Source organism: Embiotoca jacksoni, unplaced genomic scaffold (genome assembly GCF_022577435.1).
Source record: "Embiotoca jacksoni isolate LCO1_2020_lvr unplaced genomic scaffold, fEmbJac1.0.p SCAF_1, whole genome shotgun sequence".
Taxonomy (NCBI): Eukaryota; Metazoa; Chordata; class Actinopteri; family Embiotocidae; genus Embiotoca; species Embiotoca jacksoni.
This window is the reverse complement of record NW_027185229.1, coordinates 17,039,742-17,065,679: the sequence shown is the minus strand read 5'-3', so window position 1 is coordinate 17,065,679 and position 25,938 is coordinate 17,039,742. Positions and strand designations below refer to the sequence as shown.

At 40.1% G+C, this 25,938-nt stretch overlaps 3 protein-coding genes across 4 annotated transcripts; 2 read left to right on the top strand and 1 right to left on the bottom strand.

Annotated features, from left to right (window-relative positions):
- Positions 1-1,695, top strand: uqcc2 (ubiquinol-cytochrome c reductase complex assembly factor 2). Its single transcript, XM_069143962.1, has 4 exons — positions 1-193; positions 618-692; positions 1,338-1,404; positions 1,515-1,695. The coding sequence occupies exons 1-4, from the start codon at positions 56-58 to the stop codon at positions 1,622-1,624; spliced, it is 390 nt and encodes a 129-aa protein (XP_069000063.1). The 5' UTR covers positions 1-55; the 3' UTR covers positions 1,625-1,695.
- Positions 1,512-4,862, bottom strand: tspo (translocator protein). The gene is made up of 4 exons (XM_069143952.1): positions 4,610-4,862; positions 3,319-3,494; positions 3,087-3,225; positions 1,512-2,967 (listed from the first exon to the last, which is right to left on the bottom strand). Exons 2-4 carry the CDS (start codon positions 3,489-3,491, stop codon positions 2,794-2,796), a joined length of 486 nt encoding a protein of 161 aa, XP_069000053.1. The 5' UTR covers positions 3,492-3,494; positions 4,610-4,862; the 3' UTR covers positions 1,512-2,793.
- A 6,367-nt stretch (positions 4,863-11,229) lies between these two features.
- Positions 11,230-24,215, top strand: frs3 (fibroblast growth factor receptor substrate 3). 2 transcript variants are annotated; one of them, XM_069143895.1, is made up of 8 exons: positions 11,230-11,650; positions 12,652-12,706; positions 12,848-12,973; positions 13,096-13,184; positions 13,393-13,579; positions 14,190-14,351; positions 15,925-16,046; positions 16,129-24,215. In XM_069143895.1, exons 4-8 carry the CDS (start codon positions 13,119-13,121, stop codon positions 17,422-17,424), a joined length of 1,833 nt encoding a protein of 610 aa, XP_068999996.1. In that variant the 5' UTR covers positions 11,230-11,650; positions 12,652-12,706; positions 12,848-12,973; positions 13,096-13,118; the 3' UTR covers positions 17,425-24,215. The 2 variants fall into 2 exon arrangements, with proteins under 2 accessions (XP_068999996.1, XP_068999989.1); XM_069143888.1 differs by having other exon boundaries at positions 11,230-12,706.
- The last annotated feature ends 1,723 nt before the right edge of the window (positions 24,216-25,938 follow it).

Below are 25,938 nucleotides of genomic sequence, written 5' to 3'. Positions count from 1 at the left end.
GCGATAGAGCTCAAACTTCCAAGGGCGGTCTCGGTTGCCTGTTACGTGCTCCAAGATGTCTGCGACCAGGTACCGCCGCTTTCTCAAGCTGTGCGAGGAATGGCCCCGAGATGAAACGAAGAAAGCCCGGGATCTGGGAACGTTTCTGCGGCAGAGAGTCGCTTCTTCATTCCGCGAGGGTGAAAACACGCAGGTAATAGTTGAATTAGCCCCCGCAGCGCACACGGCCTTCCGTCTGCGAGCACCTGGACCCAGCTGAGAGGACAAGCGCGAGTTATTAATCCCGACATCGGCCGGCCCCCCCCTGCCGGCCCTGCATGTTCGTTGATGCCCGCGAAGTAGAAAACACGAAACTTAGAAACTAAAGTAGAAACGCGACAACTTTTAGCTCCATTTGTCACCCGTTCATCATTACTGGTGAGATGCAGGTGCAGGTTCCCGCACAGTAGGAGCAAATACATGCGGAACCAATATTTGGTTGACCTCCAGAGTTACTTTATTTTTATTTATTTTTTTACTCCGGAGAGTAAACTTTTGCTCAAAACGGATGTTGATTAAACGCATTAACCCAATAATTGCATATTGTTCTTTACATTTGAATTGCTTTTGCCCACCAGATCTCGGATCCAGAGAAATGTGACCAGATGTTTGAAAGTTTGGCTCGCATTAATGGCAACCTATACAGACAACGAGTAAGTATTTATTTACATATCTCTTGCGTGCTGCACTAATCGTGTCTGCTACATCCTCACATTGTAATGAATTAAGCCAAGTCAGCACCCCTTTTTTTTTTTTTTTTTTTCCTCTTTCTCCCACTATATGCCTCAGGTGAAAGACAACATCTCTTAGCTGATGCTCTTTGTTCACAGGAAGTGCATCAACTGACGAAAAACCTATACCTAGTTACCTTTTCTATGACGAGGATAATAAAACATGTATTTAGTACAAAGGTCTCATTCGTGTTTTATGTAAAAGCTTATCACGTTAATGTCAGCGATTCACTTTTATATTTTAAAACTATAAAGGTCGCAAACAATTCACCTGAGACCCAAAGAGACCGACAGGTGGTTTGTTTGCATCTCCGGTGTTTCTTCGTCACCGTTTTGTCACATTACCGAAATGTTGACACGTCCTGCTCTCCAGTGAGATAACATGGGAAATATGCAGAAAATGGACAGTTTGACTTTTTTAAATATTCTGTCACTCCAACATTGACACCATCAATTTTAAAATCATATTCAAATGCATCGGGGTTTTTTTTTTTGTCTGCTGCTGCAGAAAATCAGTAAAATGTACTAAGAGACTTTCAGTGCAGATGTCTCTTTGTTTTTGTTTAGTTTCCTCGTGTGAGAGACACGAGCTTCACTGGAGTCACGGTGGAAGAGTGTAAAATGCTTTTGTCAGGTATGAACTCAAAATCACTCACGCACTGTACATTTCTGACTATTTACTGAACATAACTGTTGCAGTAATCCTGTAAAATGAAGAGTAACTTCTCCTTTTTCATGTCACAGGAAGTATGCAACAGATGGATGAGGATAAAAAGGGTTTGTGGAAGACGTTAATGTCAAAATTCTCCTCCAAATCACCAGAAGACGCTCCAGAGAAAGCACCAGAAAAATAATTGTCTTCTCTTCTCTTCACTTTTTCTTTTCTTGTCACTTGTATAGAAATAAAGTTTATTGTTGTTCTCTTTATGGGCTGTTGTTATTTTTGTGAATCTATTGCAGATTTACAACGTGTGCAAATATTTAACTGTACAGCCTGCAGCTTTGTAAAATAAAAGAACTCGTAAGAGTATTTTCCCCTGTACAAGAGTTTTATATTTTGTTTGTTAATTACCATCTTTAAAAAAAAATAGTTAAATTTGATGGGAACTTTCGCTGTAGCCAAGGAACAAGTGTTTTTAATGTTTGTTCCTTTCTAACAAAGGATCTGTTAACATACAAGCTAGATGCTTTTGAAGTTTTAACCTCATGAACTCCAGAATTTACTCAAAAAATGAAAAAAAAAAAGGTGGTATAATTATCCTGTAACTAATGTTATTCTTATACAGATCCAGACACATTAAAAACACATTTAAGGAAAATGTTCTAAAATAATATTTTCACCACAATTAGTAATATATACTAGTAACTTATAATTAACATGTTTGAACTGATTTTTAAAGTTACTTTGTATTGTTTTCTATTATGGGCGATCAAACTGATTAGCGATTTATAGAGCAACTACAAAACAACGCTTTCTTCATTATAAATTCACACTTGCATTCTTCATATAAAAGAAAATTCAATTTTACTCTACTCCAAAAAAAAACAAAAGAGCAAAAAAAATTCTACGTGACAGACATTTTCATTCATTTTATTGATGTGGCAGGATCTTTACTGCTATTTTGCATCCACCGTTGATATTGATGGAACACTGGTAGCTTTCTAAGAGCTTTCTATAGGCGCATTTTTTTTTTTCTATTTGGGTAACGAAACTATGAAAAATATTTATCAGAAGCAGGTCGCTGTACGGTTGAACTCATCACACACAGAACGCCACCAACTCAGGTGCTGCAGAGGACCAGAATCTGCTGCGCAAACTCTTGACAACACTATTTTTAAATGACAATACATTTTGTATAGGTCTATGACAAGCCGATATTGTACTACCCAACCCTCCCGATATCATCTGGATAATAAAACCAAAAGCTCAACGGTAAAACTGTGCTGAAATCTCCTTCAAAAATAACTTCATGTAATGATTCAGAATTGATGTGGTTTATTGAAAGCTGGCAGGGATGTCCCCCTACTCTTCTTTTGTCTCAGGGTTGTCTCTCCATACGCAGTAGTTGAGGCAGGTGGCGAGGCACAGCCAGGACAGGTAGGGCGCCATGAGCAGGGTGGCAGTGCGGCTGATGGAATACCAAGACACCATGGTGGCTCCGACAGTCCCAGTGAGAAGCACGATGTCAATGAGTCCCTGAATTGGGCACAGAGAGCTTATGTACAGCAATGTCGAACACTAAGCCGTCACACTCCTGACACTCCCCAATTGCTGTCCTAAAAAGTAAATCATTGCATTTACGTGTGAAACTTTACCCATTTCAGCTTGTGCGCGCCAAAGAAAATAGGAGTCCAGGCCCAGTTCAGAGCTAGCTGCAGCCCATAAAGTCCCAGCGGGACCAGAGCCTCCTCAGTGAAACCTCCGAGCTCCTTCCATACCAGGAAGGAGCCGTACCTGCGCGGCAAGAATTCAAAAACAAAAAACAAAAGATCATTTCGATAAGCGGCGTGCTTCACAGACTAGTGTTCAGTCAGGATAGCCTCTTACCCCATGCCCGTGTACAGACACGTCCACACTACAGGGAACGCTGCATTTGGTGGGCGCCACGATGGTTTCTGCAGGGTCGGGTACCAGGTCTTCACGTGTTTGCGTGTGATGAAGCCGCCGTAGAACCCTCCCAGATGCGGCAGGGCGGTCATCCCAAGCATTGGCAGCCACATGTTCTGAGATAAGCGCAGGATACGTTAAAGGTCTTCCAAGCTCTGCTGGGGTTGGGCGTTAATAGACCGAAGCGTTTTCCCACACAGCTGCCTCCGTTTAGGCCGCGTTTCAAACTTTAGAAGTTTCACTTCATTTTGTTAAAAGGTGTAGTAAGGGACTTTTTTTTTTTTTTAATGGTAAAATAGGTGTTAAATGGCTCTACGTTCTGACAGCCGGCACTCATTCAAATAAACGGGATAAACAAAAGGATTAAAAACACCTCTAGGTGTAACACAATAAGTGTTTCTAATGAACTGCAAATGGAGCCTGCATATAGTTTTGACTGTTTTTTTTTTTGTTGTTGTTGTTGTTTTGTTTTCAAAGCAAGAGTTGATAAATAATAACTTCTGATTTTTATTTTTTTTTTTTGAACATCAATTGTGTGTTGCATCTAGACAGAGAGATGGTCCAGGCCGTTATACTCAGCAAAAATGAGCTTAGTGCAGTTGTATCAACAAACATTTATACCGGTTGTTAAGTAACGAGGAACTGCAGCGCAGATATGTCTATCTGAAGTGTGCCAGATACAGGCTGTTTGAAATGTTCTATGCCCTCCCCCCCCACAAGAAGATGCCTGTCTGGATACTGGGCCATTGTTTTCACCTTTCACTCATGTGAACCTGCTATTGATAATATGAAACTTTAAATGTTTCTGAAAGTTCATTTCCATGCCGACTTGAATAGGAAAAACAAAACAAATGTCTACAGACTTAACGGTGTTTAAATCCGCTCCAAAAAAAACCAAAAAAAAACCCTGTGCATCATACGCCTTAGCACAAGGTTCACGCGTCGGCCGGCCAAACCGTGCAAGGGGCAGACACGCCTGGCGGTTTATGCAATTCAAAAATTACGAAACCGCTTTCAACGCAACAGCAAAAGACGCAAAAAATATAACGCGAATGCCTGAACGCCAAATACATTCTTTGGGGAGACTTAAAAGACGTCATTGAATGCGCCCGGGTCAAATTTCCGTCAGCAACCAAAGTAAAGTTAAAGATGATTTTTTTTTTTTTTTTTTTACTGCGGTATTGAAGTTGACGGTCATGGTTTGTGAGCTGTGCCGAGTTTAAAGACTTACCGTTCACTCACTCAGCTGTCGCTCCCTCCGCGCGGTATGTAGAGTATGTACGCAGTGCTGCGGACTAACGCTGTGCACAGGCGGCCAAATCCTCAGGCACGCTGCTACGTTGATGATATAGTTTTTTTTTTTGGGGGGGGGGGGGTCGGGCGGGCAGGGCTGTCTTATCGGCGCGGTCAGTACGACCCGCTCCTGATATCCAACCCCTTCACACAGTCAAGAGAGTTTGAGTCGCGCGTTCCCGGTGTCGTGCCAAAATGGAACTGGCTGTTGTTCGCGGGAGCGCGCGTCCAGCCGGTTAAAGCGGTACGGCCGGTGTTTCGGCGACCGATGGCTGCTTTCGTTGAAATCGAATCGTAACGACGCGTAAGATGCACGTCGCTTTATATCCACGATAATAGCAAAGGTGTGTCTTTGCGAAACTGCGCGGGTTCTTTTGACTGCATTTTCACAATTGTGGACGAAGAACCGTTTGCAATGTTGCTTATTTCCGCGTGCGTTTACGTGAATATAGGCAATGCTGCTTTCCATGATTTATTGTGTGTTGGGTATGTTTCATCATGTTTGACTATTAGACTAATTGATTGTAATTCATTAAAAGAGGCCGTGTAAAATAAAGAGGTAACCTTTAACAGAATTCTCATGAGGACTGTGATTTTTTTTGATATATATACCTGCTCTGTGCCCTAGATTATGACTAATCATGTCGTTTTTTAGTCGATTTAAAGCAAAATAGGGTTAGATTATGTCAGACAGATTTTAGCCCAGCCTATTTTTTGTTTTGTTTTTTTGTACCTGCTGAAATACTTTTAAAGACCCAATATGACCAAAAACAAGATAATGCAGTTTTTCACCTGCCAAAAAGTGATTTCAGCTCCTGCCTGTTGACTGAAAGGCTGTTTCTGTCTCAAAATGCCCTGATTTCATTCATTAGAGTTATATTGGACAGAGTAGAGCTCACTCAGTCCTTTATACCTGTTTAAAATGCTTTTAGGGGCCAATCTTACCTGTAAAACACATGAGTCACATGATACATAATTATGGGCCTGGATCATTGTTATAATGCAACATAGGAATCCCTGGCTGCTGACGGTTATTTATTGCACGTTTGTAAAGTTTTTTTGTTTTTTTTTAAAGTTAAATGTCTGCATTGGATTGCCTTTTCTGGTACTTAGCTGAAATTATATAGGTGTGGCGTTTTTTTTTGCCTTTCCAGTGGCGATGCAAGCAGGGTGTTATGACACGATGGAGTGTCCCATTTTATTTTTGTTTCCTACCATTACAGATCTCATGATCTCAAACAATACAACCGCGTTGTCAGTTAAATCAGTGAGGGTGTCAGGTCTAGGTCGGACATAGGGATTGGGCCCAAACTCTCCTCTTGACGCTCCCAGGCTGCCCTGCCTCTTGAGTCAAACAGCATGACGATTGGTCCCGAGGACAATATAAAGAGTCGATCGACGCTTTGTGACTTGTTTGGTGACTCAATAAATATGTTGTATAACGCCGCAGTGTCCCAAAGGGCAAAACAAAATAGAAGCTTGCCGGTGTCTTCGCTTTCCTGCTTGGGCTGATCATTTTAACACTTCCTAGTTGCTGACTAAACACACAGCTGGTTACGTGAGGACAGCAGAGATTACAAAACTGTCAAGATAGTTACCGCCCCGCTGGTGTGAAATGGGCCGCTGGCTTTGTCAAACGTAAAAAACCTGTTTATATATAATTGCTGAAGCAAATTTCAATGGGTGACATCTGGACTTAATAGAGACTGTTTATCATTTTTTATATATTTCACCGTCTTTTCTCTTTTAAATCAATGTGAAACTTTTGTTTCACAAGCTGCTTCTGCTAAAAAAAAAGAAAAATTAGGCCTCTTCAGGGGATTTTTAATCACAATTTGATTTTTGGATTGGAGCAGGGTCCTGCCATTTCATCTCGAGGGGGTTCCTTGTCCCTGGACAGTTAAAAAAAAAACACAAAAAAAACATGTTTAAATTCAATTTTCTTGGCAAATCTTTTGATTAGTTTAATAGATACAATTTATGAACCTACAACACTTCCCTGTGTATTTATATTGCTATCCAAGTGTGCATCCACTGTTACTCTGTGCTGTACTCCAGTATAGTTTTGCCCAAAGGCCAGTATGTTTAAGAGGTGTGAAAGTTACGCACTGTAACATACCCGTTTGGGAGAGGGGGAACTAGGGGTCCATATCAGGGGTCCTATGGTACAACACAGGTTTGAACGCTAGCTGTACCACAATAGGCTGAGATGATTTTGGTGTGGCAGCCAGACCTACGGAGCCCCGGAGTGGCCATAGAGAGAATTTTTGTTGTTGTTGTTTTTTTTTTTTAATAGTGTGCACGAATTACTAAATCATCTGCATCCCTCGTATTATGGCTGTCTTTAGTTAACGGCACTGTTGTTAACCTAACCACCACAGCCAGTCTGACTAATTGATGATATATTTAGGGTAGGGAGTCACACTTTTCACTCTCTATTGTATATCTTGGGATCCATAAATCATATAGTTCTAAGTGATGTACCAAATGAAAGAGGAAAGTCTCTGGCATATTAACTGTACACATCACATTTTAAGATCTTACCGCAGAACAGAGTTATAGGCAGTCAAATAGCTAATGCGAACTTCAATTTTGCCCATATTGTGAGAAATAAACCTCTGACAAATACAAATGCAAGATTTATTTTTTTTTGAACAATAGAAAGTCTGAACTAAAACGGCTAGAAAATCATCTCAAACAACCTTTAAACAGAACCATGTCTGACTCAGGCTCAAGGTTAGAAATTAAAGTTCCAGCACACATCGGTTGTCTCGCCTGGGGGACAGTCTTTAGCGGAGCGGGTCGGTGGTTGGTGCCCGGCATCGCTGGGAAAGGGTGACATGGTGCTAATTGACACCACGGCTGGGTCACCACTGAGATGTGGCCAGGCTTTTACCGGTAGCTGCCTGTCTTGTTATCTGATCTGCTGTTAACTTTGTTTCGTACCGGGCCGGGGTACGGTAGTTAGGCAGATGTTAAAATCCTCTGTACAATCTTCTTTCCTCCTTCCTTTTATAAACACATTAACCCAATTGTATGTTAAATGTCATCAAACAATCCTTTGACTGCTGATTGGCCAATATTACTTAAATTAGCTACCCCTACTTATTGAACTTTCACTGGTATTATTGACAATGCCACACTTGGTACACTTTCCAAATAGTAGCTGATTAAACAACATCTCAAAGATTTACAACAGAGGCAGATTCTGTTTGTATTTGTACGCCCCAAAATCTCCCAAGACAACTTGCCCCATACCGCCATATTTGCTAACGCTTGCTAAATCTCTGGATAGCTTGGCACATGAAATTAGTAAAAGGTATAAAAAGATACTTATATTAGCTCCTCTACAAAATACAAATACATAATTTGTAATATTCCATACTAGATGAACAAAACGCATTTTTTTTTTACCATGGTGGTGTATGAAAAACAGTTAATTTACGCTAACTTTAGTTCACAGTATCTCTGACTGCTCCCAGGCAGGAAATTGCATCAGAATAACTAAATGCACAAAAATTGGAACTAAAAGCAGTGTGACAACAAGCCCCCGGTCTCCCTAACCAAAAAGGCTAATAGCTACTTGTATTGTTTTTGGCAGGTTGGATTTAATGTGAACATTATCACACATTGCATTAAATAGAACTCCACACGGCATCATGTTTAATATCTAAGATAAATACATTGAGTTATTAAAGGATTGCTATCATCGCAGCATGAGCTGTTTTCTCGTGGCGTTGATATTATTGACATAGACGTCGGGGTGTTTTCTCATTATTATGAAAATGTCAGGATGGAGAACCGGACATCGACGACCACCATCCTGAACAGAGGTGCACCGCAGGGCTGTGCGCTCAGCCCGGCCCTCTTCACCCTCTTCACCCAGGACTGCCCCCCCCCCCCCCCCCCCCACCTACTCCTCCAACACGGTAGTGAAGTTTGCAGACGACACCACTGTTTTGGGACTCACCTCCAACGACGACGTGACGCACTGCAGACAGGAGGTCCGACATCTGGCCGAGTGGTGCTCGGACAACAACCCGGTCCTGAACACCACCAAGATCAAAGGGGTCATCGTGTACTTCAGGAGAACCAGGAAGACTGCACCCTGTCCAATCTACCTAAGTGGGGAGGAAGTGGAAAGGGTGGACAGCATCAAATTCCTGGGACTCCACGTTACTGAAGACTTCACTTGGTCCCTGAACGCAACCCACCTGGTGAAGAAAGCCCAGCAGAGAACAGGAGGGAACCGGCCCGGGCGGTTAGAACAGCAGAGAGGATTGTGGGAGTTACCCTCCCTGACCTGGACACTGTGTATGCTGGCCACCTCCAGAAGAAGGCCAGCAACATCTGCAAAGACATCACACACCCGGGTCACTCTCTGTTTGTTCCCCTACCATCAGGAAAAAGATTCAGGACAATCCAAACCCAGACTAACAGGCTGAGGAACAGCTTTTTTGTTTTTTTTTACCCCCAAAGCCGTTGCCTCCATCACTCCCCCGCCTGTTTTTCCGCTTTATACCAATCATATCCATATCTGTCATTGATTAGTCAGCCTGGCTGTGATACAAGGGATGCAAAGGATTATTGTGGATCATATTGTTGGCAATATGCTAACTTTGAGGATGCTATCGACATTAAAGTTGGTCAACCGACACTTAAGGCAGGTGCAGTGCACTTCAGGCTGAGAGGAGAAAGTCTTGTGCTGTGCTGTCTCTGTAAATATAAACTTATCTTGTGCACACGAGTTAAAACATGTGCACTATTTACTACCTCGTGCGCACCAATGAATTAAACCGTGCGCACTAAAGGCTATCTCGTGGCCTCGATTTTGTAATTCATGCGCACGATTCATTTGTTGTTTTTTTTCTCTCTATGGCCACTCCGGTGCTCCGTACAGACCACATTACTACAACTGCATGATGATGCACACTGACTCAAAAAGCACTGCACACACAATAATTATAGAAGCATCAGCTTTAAAATGTTGAACGAATTAGCGGCAACGTGAAACTCGAGGAAGTTGAGACTTTTCTCCAAACTTTATAAACGTTCATTTATAAACTGATTTAACCCTGGTTTTTGTTTTTTTTCCCACTTTTTTCCAACTGTTTTACACTAAAAACTGAGTCGAGTGTCACTTATTTTCCCCCCCAAAAGGGGCGGGGATGTGCCAGTTTGATCAATCCTTTTCACGAAATATACCCACGCATCGAAATCAGGAGGAGGATTTAATGCCAACATTACTTAAGTTGTCTCATGAGAAAGTTGAATGTTTCCAGATATTTGGTTATACAATCTGAAATCAAGTGGACAGAAGTTTGAAGGATTTTCTTCACAAGTCTCTTCACAAGTCTGTGAATCCAAAACCAAACCAAACAATTAAAACAACAACAAAAAAAGCACCAACAACATCAAGTACTCTATTGTACAATTAGCTTTGGTGAATGTATCAGTCTAATTCGGTGCATATTCATACTGTATATACAAATGTTGTGTGGATGATAATGTAAGTGCACGTAGGTACCAAACAACAATGTCAACACTGGTATTAGATTAGTCTCAAAACCCATGTGCATAAAAACCGGGCGCATCCATGTATGAGCGCACAGAATAATATCAATGAGCAGAAAACCATCCTCGTTTGTCAGGTGTCAGGGAGCGTTTCTATTCTGAAAAGTGCTGTGATGAGCGCGAGCTCGACACCTCCAACAGGTTTGCAAACTGCTTCACTCATTCGCTCATCAAATGGACTTGTATTATTTTTTGTGTCTTTTTAATGCGAGGCATTAACAGGCGGTTTTGAATGAACATTTCTCACACTTGCAACCCAAAAAAAACCCAAAACTTTTGTAAGTTTTTGATGAACATTATTAAGTGGCTGTTCTTAATGGGAAAAGTAAATAAATAGTTTATCAGTTTAAAAACTCCACACACAACAAACAGGGAAGCAAAGCATTACAAATATTAAAAGAACTCACCTAACACTAAAGGGGTTTTGATGATGTCCGGGTGAAGGTGGTCCCCCCCCCCCAGAGTTCAAAGATGTTTTTTTTTTTGTTGTTTTTTTGCCCCTCCTCTCCGTCTGCCAGGCAAGACACACCTTCCCTCTGTGGTCCTCCAGCGTTTCTTACCTTCTTGTCGCTCCTCTCAGCCTCGTTGTCTGGCTGTGAACTCTCACCCCAGCTGCTTGGGAAATGTCATACAGGCAGAGGCCCGTGCTGCAGTAGGGGGGCGTAATAGGAGGAAGAAAAAAAAAAAAAAAAAAAAAAAAAAAAAAATAACAACATTTTTCACTGCATCTTTTATCCGCGTCTCTGCCGTGCAAGTGCCACATTCCGTTTCCAGCAGCAGCAGCAGCAGCAGCCGCCGATAACTAACCGCAGTCTCAATGCTCATTTCGCGTTAGGGCTAATATATATATATATATATTTATATATTTATATATTTATATATATATATATATATATATATATATATATATATATATATATATATATATATATATATATATATATAATATATAAATAAATATATATATAAATTCCGTGCCAGACATGTGAGTAGCAAACCATCGCTGTCGTCCTCCACTTATCCGTTGACTGCTATGTGCTCACGCTATTGTACGACAAGAACAGACGGTCATTGAACCGTGTCGTTGTGCGTTTGGTGTCAGTGGGCTGGTTTCGTGGTTTGCATGTGCTGTGGCTCAGATCTGTGCACATTGACGGGGGCAGACGGAGCCTCGCTGTCGGCTTGTTTCAGGGGCTCTTGCGTCGGCTTGGCTAATTGAGCAAAAGGCTGTGATTTTTCAGATGTGAATAGCTCAGAGGGAGGGGGAAGCCCAAGTCGAGTCAGTTTGATAAAGCGTGTACCGTAGCTTAGCTCTTTATCCCGTTCGCATTGATTTGAAGGTAACTGTGGCTTGGTGTGGCGGACGAGTCCAGCCCGGTGTCTCCAGTCAGATGTGGAGGCCCAGGTTAGAGCGCACACAATGCGTCGGTGTTGACGGGGGAAATCTGCTTGTAGGCTGTGTGACGAGCAGAAACTGAGCAGAAATCACAGGGTGATCACGAGAAACCAGGAGATAGTGTTGTTCTCCTCAGTGCAGCATTTCCTCGCAGATTTGTAAGATTGTTTTGTCTGTTTTAATAACATAATCCAGCGTGGTTTTCACTTCTGGTCTGAAGAGGCACAGCTGGAATGTTTTGACTTTTTATTCACGGTTGTAATTTCCATCAGTAACCTTACTTGGAAGTCACTGCACTAGTTTGATTACTATTATGCTCTTACAATATTTTTGTTGTATTGGGTTTTGTCTGTGTTAACCTAACTGAAAATAGAAGATACGGCACTCATAGGTCCACTCACTAGCTTTTCAAAGTTTGTATCCATTGTAGGGGTGCTCTAATCAATCTTCCCTCAACCTCCTCTTTAAGTGTATTTGATACGGAGTACTGATGCAATGCTGGCACTCTTTTATTTCCTAAATTCTAAATCTGGTTGCCAATTAAGTTCATTTTTTTATAGGTATTGTAAGGTTTGTTGTTATACTAAACACTGACTCCCACTATGCTAAAATAACACTAATAAATAAAATCCCAAATAAATTTCACAAAGAGCCTGGATCGTTAGAATAAATGTCATGGCTGTAAAGTCTGTACCGACCCTGCTACTGATGTGGTGTATTGGATCGTTGCATTACTACTTTTGACTACATCTCACAGTCTTAATCTGCTATTTATGATATTTACTCTTCTGTTCAAATAATCTACAGCTTAATTACAAACTTTAAAAAAAAAAAAAATCGTCATATTTATAGTTGCACAGTTTTGATAAGAACAAAAAAACCTAAGGAGCGGTTCCTTAGTTTTTTGATGATGATGATAAGCATTGGCTGTAAAGTTAAACTTTATTTATTTTTTGTTTTAAATGTGTAAATGTTTTTTGATGTTTTACATTTATCTTCTCTGTGTTTAGTAGAGAGATGACAGGAAATAAGTGGAAGAGGAAGAGGAAGAATGATATGCAACAGGTTCAGATTCTTACATCCTTTGTTCAGGATGCATGCTTTTTTGTTGTTGTTGCTAAAATGACTTTGACTCCTGGTTGCATGCGAGGTTTGTGGAATGAAACACGTCCTCTGCCTAACCCTGAATGTCTCTCGTGGTTTCAGGGGGGAGAGCCTTAATCTTCTCTTGAAGATGTCAGTCCTTAAAACTACCTGGCTTGTGATGCCGATGCCCAGTAGAAGATCCTGGGATTGAGACGTATATCCCTTTACACTGATGGCCTGGACTGAGTAAGAAGTTTGAGTGTGAAGTACACACTTTCAGTCTTATTTTGTCTGTGTTGCATATATTGCTTTAAGTTAATGACATTGGTAAGAGCTGTAGGTGACGGTGTTGGCATCCTCCATGTCAGGTTTCAGCTGGCCTGCTGAAGCTATGGGGAGCTGTTGGAGCTGTCTGTACAGAGACCCCATCCGAGACAACCATCTCACCAAATTTAAGGTCAGTCATCCCCAAATAATTTCAAATACAACATGTCTTCAGTTCCGTCTTGTATTTCTGTGCTTGTAATCACTTACACAACATCGTTAATACTGTTTGTTTTTCTGTGCAATTCAGCTGTAATGAACTGATGTATTTTTCAGTGTATTTCAGTTCTCTGCACTCACACCCTCCTCTCTTTATGCCGGGTTGTTTCTCCCTGTACTAGGTCACCAATGTGGACGATGAGGGCAACGAGCTGGGCTCTGGGATCATGGAGCTCACCCAGACCGAGCTCATTCTTCACACACGGAAGAGAGACGCCATCCGGTGGCCGTATCTCTGCCTGCGTCGCTACGGCTACGACTCCAATCTGTTTTCTTTTGAGAGTGGCCGCCGCTGTCAGACTGGACAGGGTGGGCAACATTTTCTATGATGATGATTAGGTTTTTTTGCAGGTGACCAATCAGAGCGCTAAGTGGGTGTAAACGAAGAGATTGACAGATTCAGAAGGCCGAAGTAATGGTCAGGTGTATAAAAGTCAGTGTACGCATCACATGGTGTAAGAGCTATGACTGGTGTCACCTGTTACGCATCTTGCCAAGTTGAGGCAAGAATTTATGGCTCTGTGACTGTAATTGGATGCTGTAATCATCCAAGAAAATGTTATCATGAAGTCTGGTCTTGGCTTAAATATTAGTCATAACTGTGTTACACATTTGCTGGTTTACTTGTTTTAATGGATGTACTTAAGCAACAAAAGATGTAAAATAGAAAATAGCCAGACAGAACAGTTCCTTTTAAAAAGAATTGGTGAAATATAAATGGAAAACTCAGTACTAAAAGTTACATTTAATTGACAATTAATTAATGTAATGAGTTATCAGCATTTACAAATCATATGTAACCATCTATCCTTTCATGAGCTGTGTTTTTTTTGTGTTTTTTTTTTAACTTGATATTTTCATTGCGTTATTGGTTGTTGATTGCACCCTGACAACGTAGTCATTTTGCTCATTTCTTTAGGAATCTTTGCATTCAAATGTTCCCGGGCGGAGGAAATCTTCAATCTGCTCCAGGAGCTGATGCAATGTAACAGCATCAACGTAGTGGAGGAGTCGATGATGATGAGTCGCAGTGGCCACACACCAGAGATGGAAATGTCTCGCACACCACAGACTCCCAACAGTGAGTCTCACACACACACACACACACACACACACACACACACACACACACACACACACACACACACACACACACACACACACACACACACACAAAGTAAAGGAGTCTGCGCAATTAAACACTTGATTTGAGTTTAATTGTCAAACTTGTATGCAGCAATACAGCAATAATTTGGCTGAATTTTGTAAGTTATTAATAGACACAGGTCAGAGTGAGTCAGCGATATAAAGGTATTTAAGTAAAACCTGGTGGAGCTTTAGAGTTAGCACGTCAGCCTGAAGACATCCACTTCAGATAGCCAGTGAAGGTTGGTCAACAAGTTCATGACTGGACTGTGAGACAATGATAACACTGAGAAATTACTTGGGACAGTCTTTTAGACATAGTACTCATGTATAAATGAATCCTAGTTTAAATGTATTAAAATCTGACACATCGTCAGAGCCTATATTTGTTTTTAATGGTTTTTTTTTTAATTCAGCGTCTGGTTTAGCTTAAGTTGCTTCTGTTTGACCACAGGTACAAAGTGACAACATGCAGGGCAACTAGTCTCATTTGTCCCAGCTACCTTTAGTCCTTTAAATAACTTGAATGACTCGGTGTGCTGTTTTAATTGTTCGATTATTATTGTTTTCCCGATGGTTGTCTTATTACGGCTGACTGCAAAAAAAGGGTTCTTCAGGGGTGTGGGGAGACCAAAACAGAGATGAATAGAGCACCTGTCGGACATGTATTCATCAGGTGGCCAGATGCATGACTCCGAATAAACAATGATGTTACTCTGCAACTGCTGGAGTGCTGCAAATAAGAAACTGTTTGCTTAACAAGCTAACCATATCAACTTGACAGTTTCCACTGCCCTCAAGTGGTAAAAAAAAAACTCCTTACTGCAGGTTTAATCAAAGAAGAGACATTCACTATTGCAGTGACATCTTTTCTCATTCAGCACTTTAAAACATAGAGCAGTCAGAAAAACGTTGTTTCCATGTAGCGATTTTGTCAGAGAAAGGGAGGACCTTGTAATTAAAGTTGCATCATTTCACCTTCATAATACACCCACATATCGTCTGGGTAAACCTTTTTTTATACATTTCAAACAAAATGCTTCTGAAAATAGATTTGACTGTCTGTGGCTAGAAAGTCAAGTGTTTGACATGGCAACAGTGTCCACGCTGGCAGGCAGGATTTCCTCCTACTGTAATTCTGCATTATTTTGTTGCCTTGGTTGATGGTAGTGGTTGCAGACAGGACTGCTCCTGGTCTTAGAAGGGTTGCTTTGGTGTGGATACATTTTTTTTTTAATTTTTTTTATTTGGTTTCATATCCTTGTGGCTGTAATTGCTGCATTTGCTCATTAAAATACAGAAAATGGGAACCTAAAATTGCGCCAAGTTTTTCTGTACACATGGTATTCCACTGTAGTGACAGGAAAAATAACTGAATTTTGTCATATAGTGTGACATTATAATTTAGTTGAAATGATTTAAGACCCATTGGGGAGAATTATCTTATCTTATCTATTATCTTATCTCTTTGCCTATGTCTTTACTTTCATCATTATAAATGTTTGCAGCTCCAGCATTTCCTGTCCAGGCTTTCCCCAATGGGTACCCTGGTTATCCAATCAGAGGTGATTCCTCCCAACCCTCTCTTGTTGATGAACATGGGCATAGCCTCATGGGTTTGGAAGACCAGGTAAGACCTATCCATGCAGTTTAGAGTTCACCTTATCTGTGCCAAGTCACAGTTTGAACTTGTTTCTGTTTTCCTCTAACAGACCCACACCTATGTGAATACTGTAAGTATGGAGGGGGATCTCTCTATGCGTCACTGTGTGCACGCTCTACCTGAAGTACGGCCCAGCACTTTCCCTGAAACAGCAAGGGGAGCCATGCCTGGCGGGGGCCAAGGAAATCCACAGTCCAACATGCGGTGCTGTCCCCTCGAGGAACATAAAGATCCTCAGGTGTTCTTGCAGCCGTCCTCACAGGAGGTCAAATTCATGCTTGGCCCCACTCCAGCACAACGCCATCTGCTGGAGAGAGAGAGAGAGCGGCATGGGCACAACCCTCACAACCTTCAGCCAGTAGAGGGTGCAGCAGGCTCGGAGACGGAAGGAGATGAGCCCTCTATGCACCTGTGCAACCCTCACTCCTATCACCATTTCCATCACCACGCGCATCGGCACGAGCACCCAGACGGCTGCCAGAGTGGCGAGCTCACCTACGAGAACATCAACGGCCTGCGGATCAGCCGGAAGCAGCGTCTGAGTCCCAGCAGTGTGTCGCAGTCTGTGGGTTCGAGTAGCAGCAGCAGCACTGGGGACAGCCACTCCCACTCCCTCCTGCATGCCCACGGCCCGTCATCCCTACCCCCGCAGGGCTACGGCTGTGAGAGGGGCATGGGTGGAGGTCATCGTCGGACAGCTCTGCTTAACTACGAGAACCTGCCCTCTCTGCCCCCGGTGTGGGAGTACAGAGCTCTGCAGCGGGATGATGAGCAGGAAGAGGAAGATGATGATCAGGATGAAGAGGAATATGAAGAAGAAGAGGAAGACTTCGATGAATATGAGTTCTCAGAAGGCCCTGGGACACCCAATGGGTACCACCAGGACAGCAGGGGCATCCACAGAGATGCCCTGCAGAACTATGTCAACACAGAGCAGGTCCAGCCTCCGCGGCTTCGACACGCCTGCCCGCCGCATCCACAGCCGTGTCAGCCTGACAGAGGGGGGGGAATATTTAGCTTTGATTTCCGCAGACGATCGAGGTCAGGGGTTGGAGGCTGTGAGCACAGCCATATGCCTCCATCGCGGCAGCTGAATTACATCCAGGTGGACCTGGAGGGAGAACCTCCCTGCCAAGCCCTCAGCAGTGGGGGTGCCCAGACCCAGCCACAGCACCAGCGCCCACCACCCAAAAAATGTGGTCCGCAGGCACCGCGGCGCAGTGAATGCTACGCAGTCATTGACATAAAGAAGACTGCTGCCATGTCCAACCTGCAGAAAGCTCTGCCCAGGGATGATGGGACTTCCAGAAAGACTCGCCACAACAGCACAGACCTGCCTCTGTAAACGGTGTTCAAACTGAAGAGGAACGATGAAGACAGATGAAGGCTTATCCTCATCTTAGCACACTGGACCCTTCACTGTCATCCATCCATTCAACTGTCGGGCTGACTAATACAGTACAGGTACCTAATTAGAAACTCACTGAAACCTATCTGTGCATATGAAAGAAAATGAGAAATCTCTGAGGAGAATTTGCCATTTTATTCTGTGTTATTTATCAGATTTTTGGTGTGAAGCGCTCTTGAGAAATCTGCAGTTTTTACTGCAAATACTGTTTGCTGGATATATGGATATTTATATGTAAGCCTAAGGTCTCATATATATATGTGTATGTATGTATGTATGTATGTATGTATGTATGTATGTATGTATATATATATATATATATATATATATATATATATATGTGTGTATATATGTGACTTTACGCTGAGCTATGACTAAACAGAGAGCAGACAGCTCTGTTTTCAGTGGAAGAAGTCATGGCCATATTGTATACGCAAATTTTAATTCTCAAAACCATCTACAATCACAAATGTTACTGTTCCCATCATTAACTTCCTTTACATCCATGCAATTTTTTTTTTTTTTACTTAAATACTATGAGCGTCAGAGATCTGACCCTCATTTCAGACGACATAGAGAAGTTGTTGGCGTAAAGGAAGGTTAATGGTTCCTCCCAGATGCTGGCCAATGTTCATACCTCATCACAAGCACTTAAGTCTAATGTTGTGGCTTAGTAAAAGAGACCATTATTTGTTACTGTATGCCTATAGAGCATTTTGCACACAATCCTATGGAATTGTATTTTATCATATTTAAGAAATCATTTCGTCCTAATCCGAGCTGAAAAATGGGATTAAATGAACCAAGCAGATTGTGATATTGGGAGAATTGTACTAAACTGAACGACGGTAAAAGTAGCACACATGGATTCAAATGAGATTTTGACTCCCAACATGCAGCAGTTGAAAAAGTAGCATATCATCATCGATCACACCTCCTGGGTATCATCCCAGACCTGCAGGAGGTTCACGCTTGTCACGTTGCACTTTTGACCCGTGGCCACTGAAACGCTCTTTGCCACTACTCCTGCGCTGCTGGAGCTCCAGGTTGTGTCCTTTTTCCTAAAACAGGGGGCCAAATATTTAATGGACATCCTTCGTCAGCAGTGTAGATCGGGTTTATTTAAATGTTCTTGATGGAGACATCGATAACCTCAAATAGTGGCATTAAGCTATAACCTCACACAAAACGTGCTGAGTCTATAATTTGTCAGTTACCAGGTATGAATGATCTGTTTAAAGGGTAATCAAGTATGTTGTAAAGTCAAGCCGTGATGATTTTTGAGAGGCTATTTATCAATCTTCTTAAGTCAGATATTTATTTATTTATTTCATATTTATTTACTCGTTCTTTTTTTTTTTTTTTTTTTAATAAAGTTGTACTAATTTTGTTTTCCATGTGATGACCAGCGTTTTGTAGTCCAGTTGGTAATATGGAGACCAAAGTTTCACCTCAAAATTATCACTGGACACTGGTGTATTACTGTTATAACTGTGCTTAATTATATTTAAAAAAAAAAAAAGAAAAAAAAGAAAGACTGTATGTATATTTTAAGTGCCAAAATTTAATTGAAAACTGTATAATAAATAAAATCAAACGTGCCATTAGGATTTTTAGAAAACTGTAGGACAGAAAGGTATAAAATGATAACAGTCGGGGGACAAAGTTTAAAAAATAATCCATCTTTATGAGGATAATACAAACTAAAATAATACAAACTGCACATTCCACCTCATCCACATTGACAGCCATTTCGGAGGGAGATGTAAGAATGATGATCTTGTAGTCTGATAATCACTGTTAGGGTGGTTTTATGCTGCTACGTGTACATACTAACAGTAGCCCATGTAAGCTACAGGTACTTGTCAAAATGAAAAATGATGTGATGTCAGATCTTTTACCATATTTGTTAATAGAAGTAGCATTGTTCTGTTCTCCTGAGGTTATTTCTGAGCGATGAAAATGTCACGTTCCATTTCAGAGAATGTTTCATTTGGCTGAACCTTCATTTCATCGAGATAGTTTTTTTTTTCTGACTGTCTGGTAGGAATAGTAATGGAAGCACAGGCCCACGAAAGCTGTCACCTTTTTGTTAAGCGCTCACATCAGGTTGATATTTTCAGCTGATTGAGGAGGGTCAGGTGTTCTGGGTTTACACGCGTGTAGGCCTTCAAACGATGATGTATTGTGGCATTTAGCTGAAGTTGACCTTTTTTTAAAAAAATTTTTTTAACATTGATCACGAGGATATGATGATTAAATACAAATGATCAATTTCTGATAAGCAGATCCAATATTTTTTATTATAATGAATTTGGTTTCAGCACTACCCGAGTCCCAAATAATCTATTGTTTTGAAAAATAATAATTGGCATTTTATGGCTTCTCTGATGTTTAGTCATTAAAATGTGATAAAGTAATGGAAAATACTATCCCAGTTTCCCACATCCCACTGTACCATCTTTAAATGTCAAGTTTTTTTTCTCCTCTGTTTGTTGTACAGACGACATTTGAAAGCCCAAAAATAGTCAGTGTACAATGATTTTCTCTGTTCAAACAAAGAAAAGCAGTAAATCCTGTCATTTGAGAAGCTGTTTCTAGCAAATGTTTGGGATTTTTGCTTTAAAAAAAAATTACAACAAATTTATCAGTTATCAAAACACACACATATATATATAAATATATTACTAATTTCTAGATCGGGGATAAAAAGGCTTTCATTCAATGGTTTTGTCAGACAGAAACCAATAATTATTTTCATTATCTATCACTCTTGCAGTCTCTGTCAAATAATCAAGCCAATAATTGAGAAAAAAATATGTTGTGTCAAAGAAACATCCCAGTTATTAAGGTGATTTCTTCAGAACCCTGTTTTCTTGAACCATCAAATTAAGACCCCCAAACATTCACTTTAATATCTCTTATATAAATGGTCTAAGCAAATTAATTGACTAATCACTTCAGTGATTTATTATTTGATAGGAACAATAATGTGAATTTGTTTAGTTATTAATCAATGTTTCCACAACAGAAGCTTGAAATAACTCCGAATCAAAGTTGCTAGTTTGTATTTTTTTCCTTTCCTTATTACAAAAAGGCCAACTTGTAGCTGACATTGTTTACTGTATTTGGAAAGATATTGCCATGATACATTGGAGGGAGGTTTACATTTTTGCAATAATAGGTGAATTCTGATTTTGTCGATCGATCTAAATTGGACCAATATGTGAAGTGTGAAATTTAAATAGTATTCCATGGTGGGCTTAATGCATTTAATCACCTGTTCTTCTGTGAATCAGCAGTCTTATTATTTCAGGTACGATGTTTACTTTTTAGCCTTCATGGAGAGAGATAAACTATGAAAGTTGAAAATAACACAAATAATGGCTGTTTTCTTGATTGTCAGTTAACTCGCATTACCAGTGCCATACAGTAGGTGACCATTGCAAATACATTTTATTGTATAACATTTTCTAAAGCAGTGGCGACGTGTTCGTACCGGAATCAGCAAGTGGTTCATGTAATTTCTCAGAATATTGTTACATGTGGTTTTCTGGTCATTTAAAGAAAAAAAAAAAATCCATGTTGAAATGTGTTAACTATCTTTGTTCTAATACAGTAACCTCAGCACCCCCTAAACCAGTCAATACACCATCATTACCACCTACTTCTTGTTTACACTGATTAATAATCAAAATAAATACATTCAATAATTGTTTTTCAAATCATTTAGCTTCAAAGCACTAATGTGATCTCATTGCACTTGAGTTCAAATGAAGTCCAGCTCGCACCTCATCAATCATTGTGAGTGACTTGGTGTTGATGCTATCTCAAGCAGGTAATTTTCATAACCTTTAGTGTTTATGCTCAAGGTGTGATTCACACAGGTGTCAATGAGGTTTTTAAGAGCTGCTTAGGGGTTTGAATAGTTTTGACAGTGTTATCTGCAGGGCAAGTAGCCACAAGTTGAGATAACTTCTGTCATTAACTTCTCCAAACTGAATTTATTGAAGGGGGTTGTTTAACAAAAGGGCTTGCTCTGTGTTTACTGTGCAAAAGGTGAGCTCGTATCTTGTCTGTTTAAATAAATTTCTCACTGTGCCTTTCATAGTCAAGCTGGAGAAACATTTTCACTGCTGTTTATAGGGACAGCTTGTTGTTACAAGAATCAGCGCCTGTTGAAGGTTTAAAGACTGAAGTTGAGAGGAGCTTTTGTCAAAGTGGTTTCACGCTTCAAGTTGTATTTCATACTTGAGATTGTGTTCTGATTTGAAAATGTGCTAACTCCTGATTGTTTTACACCGTACTGTATTTAAGATGATGTCTGTTTAAAGAAAAGTTTTTGGGTTTATTTGTATTTGCCGAGAGTTAGATGAGAAGATCAATACCGCTCTCTCGTTTGTACACTAAATAGAAGCGAGCAGCTGTTCAGCCTAGCTTGGCATAGCAGCTCGAAGAAGCCAGTCTCGCTTTTTCCAAATGATAACAAAATCTGCCTACCTCTAAAACTTACTAATAAGCACATTGGATTTGTCCCAGTACCCACTCTGGCGGTGTTAGCGCCACTGCCTACCTGTGTGCAGTCTTTACACTTGATTAGTAGCTAATGCAAATATATATTTTGTACATGGCACAAACCACCTCGGATGATTCAGTGAAACAAATCCAGTTGCAGTTGCAGTCAGTAAATAAAGCAATAACCCCCGTAAAACAGTTTTCGAATTTTGGGTTTTTTGTATTAACTGTTAATTAAATCAGAATTGGTGAGCCTCAGAGGTGTTGGTAGGCAGATTTTACTACATTTGGGAACAAAAGGACTCGCTTCTGTATCCAGTCTTCACACTAAACTAAGCTAACAGTCTGATAAATCATGAGTGTGATATCAATCTACTAATCTTACTTTTGAGATGAAGGCAAAAAGGCATATTTCCTCAAATCTGAAACTTTTCCTTTAAAGGTCCCATATTTTCAACTTTTTTTTGTTTATTTGTAGGGTTAATATTAATAAGAATTTATTTTATATAGCAAAAAACATCTCACCCTCAAGTTTCTCTCTGGAGCTGACAGGCTCTTTTGTGACTGAGTCTTTAAGATGTATTGATATCAATGACCCTCTCATCTGATTGGTTGACTCTTTTCTGAGTGACAGACACCCAGGCCAACCACAGGATTTCTTCGGTCTTGTTGCTTGCTGACTCCTCGGCGCAATGACCGCGTGGTGTTTTTGTGCATATTGGTGAACCATACTGAGGGCAGACGAATGTCAAAAGCATAAGGTTGTGACATCACAAATTTACAGACAGCACAGTTGCTGAATACGGGCTGTGTGCGTTTCTTTGTGGGCAGAGTGTATATCTCTTTCCCTGTGTTCATACAGCACCTAGACCTGCTTTACGCTTGAAAATGAAATGAAATGAAATCTGAATTTATACAATATGGGACCTTTAAGTTGTAATAACTGAATTAATCTGAATTTTAAGACATCATCTTAAAAAGCTGTTCAGCAGTGAAAAAGCCAGAATCAATGTGACTCAAAAGGTGTGAATCATGTCTAGTATGTTGTGTAGCATACATTATTAATTATGAGTAAAGATTAGTGTGTTTGTCATTAAAATGTCAGGTGATTTTGCTGATTTCCATGACGATCTGATTTCTCATCAGCTGCCATTTCTTCTCAGTGCTGAAGAATGTGGAAATAAAACTCTTTTCAGAGATTTGTTTTTGTGTACTTTTCCGGTTTCTAACAATCAATGTGCAAGATAAAAATGAAAAAAATAATAATAATACAGGAGCAAGTCGGATTTTAAGAATATAGTGAGAACAGAAAGAAAAGGCCAGCAGTTAGTGCTACACATTGTCCTCATCAGTGGTTTTCATCATCATCACTTCAGTGATTTTAAACACCATCATACAGTCTCCCTCAGAACATCATAATCTAAATAACCTATTGTAAAACCTCAGCTTCCTGTTCATATTACGAGAAAGTATCAGAAAACTGTAATATCTCATGTTATTGTGTTGTTGTTTTTTTTAATATGGTTTTCTTTTTTTCTGGTTCAAGGTAATCACCACCAGAGGGTGATGTACATGTGCAGGTCTGAGCTGTACATTTTTGTGATTGATTTGTGTATTCACATACAGGTTGGCCTATCTTTGTGACTATTATATAAATTTATGAAACGAATGAGTGCCACATATGCTTGAGCATGACAAAATCTGGGACCTACAAGGAACTGCAGGTACTCTGGCTCATCCAGTGAGACTCGGGTGACTCACTGCAGTTGTAGACTCTATTTGTGATATGAATGCACAGCTGAAGGTTTAACCATGTTTAATATTTTTGCGAAAGCGGGAGAACTTCTTTATGTTTTTTTTTTATCTCAGTTTGAAAAAGTATCCTCTGATATTTGTATGTTTCTGTGTCCATCCATGGCTTATAAATGAGTATGCAGTGATGTTCTTATCATGCTGCCATTAGAGGTGAATATACAAAGCTGATTTATTTGTTGGTCTGTCAAAAAAAACAAACATATTTGGGTCATTTTCATTCTTAAATCATTCCACACAGAGATGCGTTGTATGTTATCTGAACTCCTCTTCATCGCAAAAACAAAGTGAGCCTGACATTGGTGAATTTTATCCTGAATTTTGATCAATTATAGAGTGTGGATTTGTCCAAAATGTAAAAGTAAATGTAAATCTAATATTAAAATGAAGCTATGAAAATATCTTATTGTGCACTAAACAGTGTCTAATTTTCTTTTTCAAACATTTCATGTCTCAGAGAATCAACAAATGTATTTGAGCAAACAAAGCTTTTTCCCTCCAGGATCATGTACCTCCTCAGTTCATAGCATGTGAAATTTTTAACATTACAGCATTTACAAGATATTTTTTAAGGTATTCCTAGAATATTTTTATAAAATATACCCAAACAGGCTGCTCAACAATCAGAACAGTACAAGAACTAGACAAAAAAAAGAAAGTTTTTTTTAAAGAAAGAAACAAATGAGTCAGGTAAACACAGCTTACGTGAACGCTTTTTGGGCTGTTGATGATCAAACCTGATCACTCTTGGAGCTGAAAAGCTTTGTTTGCTCTGGTCAATCTATTATTTTCTGAGGAAACACGGACAAGACAGACATGAAATTGGTCCATTTAAATGTCTGTAATACAATACTCAAACCGTTATGGGGATGATCATTCATCCAGCAGCTGACAAACACTGCACTGTGAGGGAAGTCTGTACAGGAGACAAGTGATGTTAACTGTGTGAACACTATTCGGAGTGAAATATTGTCTGTAGCTCAACAATTTGCCTAACATACATTACTTACTATCAAAGTGGAAGTAATCATGTGTCCCTTTTTGTCTCAAACCAGACAAATGGTAATTTTATTGAAAAACTTGTTTTGCAGCTGAATATTAACTTCTTTTAAGCATGTTCTTAGTGTCTGCCTGTGTGTAAACAATTTTAATAATTTGATGTACAGAGAGCATGGTCCTTGTTAGCTCTAGAGATTTACAGCAAACTGTAAATATATGCCTTAAATAGCAGCTGTCATGTCTTGTGTTCGTATGTCTGTCTTGTTTTATGGTTAATGAATTATTGTATCAAAAGAGGAGCCTCACAAATAAAGCAGAGCTTTTATTGTTTCTACTCTACTTTGCGTCAGTAATGTTAAGTCTGGGTGGTTTTAACTTAACTAAAGCACTCTAATTCATTTTGTTGAAACAGAGCACAGGTAGAGTACACAATGCCTGTACACTACGTCATTGAACTTGTGCTACCATTTGTCATTTAAGTGTTTGGTTTCTGCCTGGCTGGCAAAGTACCTGAAATATGATCATCTGCAATTTCCAGTGCCCTCTCCTGAGTTTTGACTACAAACACATCAACTGCTTTGCTGTGTGACATGTTTTATATGGGTACAAATGTGTGAAAGGAAGTTGTGGCTTGACTGCACATCTCGAGGTTGAAGACACAAAAAATAGGTTTGGTTGCCAGCTAAAATTTAAACTGCAGTAATCCGTCAAATGTAACGTTACTGATCCCCCCCCTAAAAGCAAGTGTTGCCATCATCCACCCAAAAATTTGTGTAAAGTTTTAGCCATGCACTGAGTATGTAACCGAATATGTGATTACACTGAGCAACAATCAGCGACAAATGTTTTGAAGCAGTTGTACTATGTATTTTCCTTATTATCACTTTTGTTCAAGTCAACACTGTTTTTTTTTAATTTTTTTTTGGTACAGGAATTCCAGACCACCAAAAGTTTTATCTGTCTTCATTTTGGACTAAAATAGCAAATATCGACCCCTGCTTAAATCCCCAAACAGTTCCACGTGTGTCCACTTTTAAATGTGCTTGGGGAACTCCGGTAACCATCTAACAATTCTTATTTCCAATCTCAAAAATTAATTTACATTTCTGTAAGCATAAAATTAAG

Coding starts and splice junctions, on each gene's coding strand:
- uqcc2 (XM_069143962.1), top strand. CDS start 56: ATGTCTGCGACCAGGTACCGCCGCTTTCTCAAGCTGTGCGAGGAATGG. Junction 194..617: donor GCGAGGGTGAAAACACGCAG/GTAATAGTTGAA, acceptor TTTGCCCACCAG/ATCTCGGATCCAGAGAAATG. Junction 1,405..1,514: donor GTGTAAAATGCTTTTGTCAG/GTATGAACTCAA, acceptor TTCATGTCACAG/GAAGTATGCAACAGATGGAT.
- tspo (XM_069143952.1), bottom strand. CDS start 3,491: ATGTGGCTGCCAATGCTTGGGATGACCGCCCTGCCGCATCTGGGAGGG. Junction 3,226..3,318: donor TGTCTGTACACGGGCATGGG/GTAAGAGGCTAT, acceptor CTTGCCGCGCAG/GTACGGCTCCTTCCTGGTAT. Junction 2,968..3,086: donor GCGCGCACAAGCTGAAATGG/GTAAAGTTTCAC, acceptor TGCCCAATTCAG/GGACTCATTGACATCGTGCT.
- frs3 (XM_069143895.1), top strand. CDS start 13,119: ATGGGGAGCTGTTGGAGCTGTCTGTACAGAGACCCCATCCGAGACAAC. Junction 13,185..13,392: donor ACCATCTCACCAAATTTAAG/GTCAGTCATCCC, acceptor TCCCTGTACTAG/GTCACCAATGTGGACGATGA. Junction 14,352..15,924: donor CACACCACAGACTCCCAACA/GTGAGTCTCACA, acceptor AAATGTTTGCAG/CTCCAGCATTTCCTGTCCAG.